The 4,328-nt window shown below is 42.9% G+C and overlaps 1 protein-coding gene across 1 annotated transcript in view; it reads right to left on the bottom strand.

Annotated features, from left to right (window-relative positions):
• Positions 1–4,328, bottom strand: part of LOC102495087 (putative neuroblastoma breakpoint family member 7) — a 27,412-nt gene that overhangs the window by 19,943 nt on the left and 3,141 nt on the right. Inside the window, exon 3 of the mRNA XM_027774554.1 lies at positions 3,780–3,810. Within this exon, the coding sequence (XP_027630355.1) occupies positions 3,780–3,810 (31 nt within the window). The remainder of the gene's footprint in view (positions 1–3,779; positions 3,811–4,328) is intronic.

Here is a 4,328-nt window from a genome sequence, read left to right as displayed (position 1 = left end):
AGAGAAAAAGCAAGCCGCCAAGTCCTGGACTTTAACCATGATCAGCCATATGAGAGTCTAGCACCTTTAACCACCATGCCACCTGCCAGCCCCAGTGTTGAAAAATTACTTCTGTCCTGTTGTCTCAAAATTATTCTTGCTGCCTTACTTTTATTTATTTTTTAAAATTTTTCTTATCGAGCAGATGCATTCACCAGAGAGAAAGACAGAGATGGAGAGATAGAAAGAAATCACCCCTGAAATGGATAGCCATGTCACAATCCCTTCCTTTCCATTCTCCTCTTGGGATTTTGGACATGCATGCACACATACCTGGTGTATTGTCCAAGATGCCAGGTCCAGGACTTGAACTGTGCAGTCGGCCATGTGAGATCCAACCATCTTAACCGCCATGCAATCTGGCTGGCAAACTGCCTTACATTTTTAAGTTGGCTTATTCTCTCACTGGGACAGCTGTTGCTTTTCCTTACTCCTAATTCATGTTAGACATCAATACCTCTTAACCCCCTTCTCTATGTGGTTTCATCTGCACCCTTGGTTCTGGGTTCTCAGGATATAGACTCGGTTCTGGCTCCTGCAGGGAACAAATACTATAAGGACCAAAGCCAGGGCTCGGCTGCAGTTCCAGGGCACATCAGAACACTCTCCATCCTCATGCACATAGGGAAACTGGGTAGAAAGAACTCTCAGAGAAGTGCAGTAGCAGACCTTAAACTATTCTCAAGATTTTATTTTATTTTATAATTCTTATTTACATTTTTATGGTATGTGGTATGGCTTGTCCAAGCACGTGTGCAATGTATGATAGTCAAATTAAGAATATCACCAAATACACATTATCAACAAAGAACCTCAAATTCTTCTTCTTCCTGAGCCCCTCCCTCCCACCAGCCACCCTCCACCTCCCTCCCCTACAGTCTCTGGTATCTATTGTACATTGTTCTCTCTGCCTTTTTGTCTTTGAATATCTTCTTTTCTTCCATAGAGTTCAACATTCAGTATAGAGAGGGGACATACAGTGTTTGCCTTTCACAGTGGGGTTATTTCACTTACCATTAAACCTTAAACTATTAATGAGGAAACCCATGCCCAAAAAGACCAAAAGATTTTTCCAAGTTCCTCACCACTAGGTGGCAGCAGAGACACCTCACAAGCCTTGGCCTGATCTTCCCTGTCTAAAGCCCCTGATCACCTCCAAGAACTGACATCCTGTCTTCAGAAGACATTGGATCAAACATGCCTATTTCCAGTTTTAAAACAAAAATATCAGAAGGATCTTTCCTGAAGAAAATTTTTACCACAGTGCTATAGGCCTCCTATGTATAGTCAGTTTTCAGTCACTGACTGATATGATGGGATCAGAAACACAAAGGGACCAAATTAATACTTATCATAACCACAAATAAAATGTACTCATGTAATTATCTATAAAACATCATGTTGCCGCGCCAGAGGTGAGCTTCTTGAGAACAGGGACGACTGCTTCTTCATTTATGTCCCCATTTCCTCCTCAAGAGCCTGCCATTTAAAGGGTCCAATACATATTGTCAAATGAGTAAGCAACAGTCACAAGGGATAACTCACGTCTACCAGTGCCTTCCGTTCCCTACCACCTTTCCAACCACATCCTACCCTTGCTCAGTGGTGAAGCAATAAAAGCACAGCAATGGGTCCCGGTGCAGGTTCAGGGCTGGCACAATTGGACTCACATGTGAAGGTACTGGATTCACCTCCCAGGACCTCCCTGAGCATACCAGGTACCCATGCATGTACCTGTGATCCAGGCTAGCTGAGAGTGGAGATGGATCACAGCATGGTGACTCTGCCTGTCTCTCTGTCTCCATGTCTTTCTCTCTGGGAAAAAAAAAAAAAAGCTTTAAAAAATAGAGGGGTAAACCATAGCTTCAGCAGAAGTTATCTAAGATTTAAATGCCAGCTCCACACATACCAAGGATGCAGAAATAGAGAATTTCATTACCCTTCTCAAGCCTGTTCTCCTCATGTATAGACAGGCAACATTAACCATTGTAGTGCTGGTTGATGACATAAAAGAATATGCAGCAGAGAAGGCTCCCAGTTATTTCTAGAAAAAGAGTTGAAGATCATGACTTTCACATTCACTGGAATACTTGTTAAAAACCTCTGGCAATAAGGGCCAAGAAACTGCATTTTGGACAATGATCCCAGGAGATTTGCAAGCAAGGCAAAAGGCCATGATTGAACAAGAAGCCTGGGATCTAGTCCTCAAGCCTAATGACAAGAATAACTCAGCCAGTGCAGAGCAGGTCCCTGTCTTTGGTGGCCTTTCTATGGGAGCTGTCCCCCTTCTATGTAGGGATGTCCCACCGGATATTGGTTATGATGAGGAACCCTGCTTCCTCAATCTGGGCCTTCCATGCCTCCACTCACTTTTAGGTTCTTTTTCCCCCCTGCTTTAATTGCTGGAGGATCTCATTCCTCCGGTAGGTCATTTCTTTGAGAAGGTTCTGTTCTTATTCTTCTATGAGAAACAGAGAAGGAGGAGATTGGTTCTGTTTCTGTATCAGCCCCAGGCTTCACCTAAGCCCCCCAGGTGAGTTGGCAGGGATCATGAATAGTAGGAATCATGTCAACAAGGAAGATCCTAGATGAGCATGAGATCCCAAGGGCATCTGCGTGAGTAACGACCCATACCGTTGGCACCTGAGCTCAAGAATACCAATCTCTAGGGCTAGTGGGTGGTGCAATGGTCGTGTTGCTGGACTCCTATGTAGTCCACCACAGTTTGAGTCCCAGACCTGGCAGCTTAAAATTCACGCTGGACGTGTGTGTGCATGTGCCCAAAATCCCAAGAAGAGAATGGAGAAGGGATTGCACTGTGGCCATCCCCCCAGGGGTGATTTCTCACTTTCTGTCTCTATCTTTTTCAGCCATTGCACCATCCCCATAGCAAAACACTCTCTCTCTCTCTCTCCCTCTCTCTCTCTCTCTCTCTCTCTTTTTATTTTTTCTTATTTTTTATGTTCAATCACTATACATCTTTACAGCATACAAACTGGATTTACCACGCAAAAATACCCTGTATATTAGTCCAGTCAAAGATAATATCATATACATTATCATCAGCAGATAATTTTTCATTTGTGTTCATTAAATAGTTTGCTTCCTTCTTCCTTCTTTGATTCCCTCCCTCCTACCTCCTCCCCACCCTCACATAGTCTCTTGTATCTACAGTTGCTCTACATACCTTCTAATTTTTCAGTTTCTGTCATAGAGTGCAGACATTCAGTATATATTAAGTGGGGACATCCAATGCTTCTCTTCCATAGTCTGACTTGCTTCACTCAGCATTAAGTCTTCTATATTCACCCACTTTCTATCAAATGCCAGGGTCTCTTTGTTTTTTATGGCTGAGTAGTGTCCGTAGTATATATGTGCCACACTTATGCAATCCATTCATGTATTCTAGGACATTTGGGTTGATACCATGTGTTGAACTTTCAATTCTTCAGTAATGATAGGATTTCTAGGAGGCAAAAGTGATTTGCATGGGTCAGCGTTCTCCAAAGAAACGGAACCAACAGAATAAATATATATGAAAGAGGAGATTTATCATGGGAACTACCTCACATGATCACAGGTAGAGAAGTTCACAACAGTTCATTTACAGACTGGAGAAGTAGCCTAAAGACTCAAATCCAGGGAAGTCCATGGTACAATTCTCAGTCCAAGACCAGAGGCCCAAGCCTTCTGAGGCAGCTACTGGTATAATTCCAGACTCCGAAAGTGAAAGGACTTACCGGTTGTCCAGAGAGGCACAGGAGCCAAGCACTAGAGGGAACCAAAGACAGTCAAAGGCCAAGCCATGAAGCAAGAATGGAGTGGGCAAATACACAGGTAGCAGGAGAAGAACACCTGTCACACTCTCTAAGGAAAGGCATAGAGAAAACAGAACCCCCTGCTTCTGCTGTTTGTCCCTGCCACGCTCCCAGAAAACTGGATGGTGCCCATTCGCATAAAAGGCAAGTGTTCTTGGTTTTTTGAATGACTGATCTTTTTTTATGTATTAAACAAATACTTGACATTGTTATGTGCAGACACCCACTTAGGACACTTAGAAGATTTTCGATTTCTCTGAAGTTCAAGCTAAGATTTTCAATTACATTTATGTATGTCTATTGCATCTTTCATTTCCACCTGGGTAGCCAGATAAACACGTAAGATGGATTCTTTTCTCTTTTTTTAGTAATTATTTTATTTTACTTTATTTATTTATTTGACCAGAGAGGGACAGAGAGAGAAAGCGAACCACCAGGTCCAGGACTTGAACCATGGTTAGCCATATGGGA

Source organism: Tupaia chinensis, unplaced genomic scaffold (genome assembly GCF_000334495.1).
Source record: "Tupaia chinensis unplaced genomic scaffold, TupChi_1.0 Scaffold000047_1, whole genome shotgun sequence".
NCBI lineage: Eukaryota > Metazoa > Chordata > Mammalia > Scandentia > Tupaiidae > Tupaia > Tupaia belangeri.
This window is presented reverse-complemented; position numbering and strand designations above follow the sequence as displayed.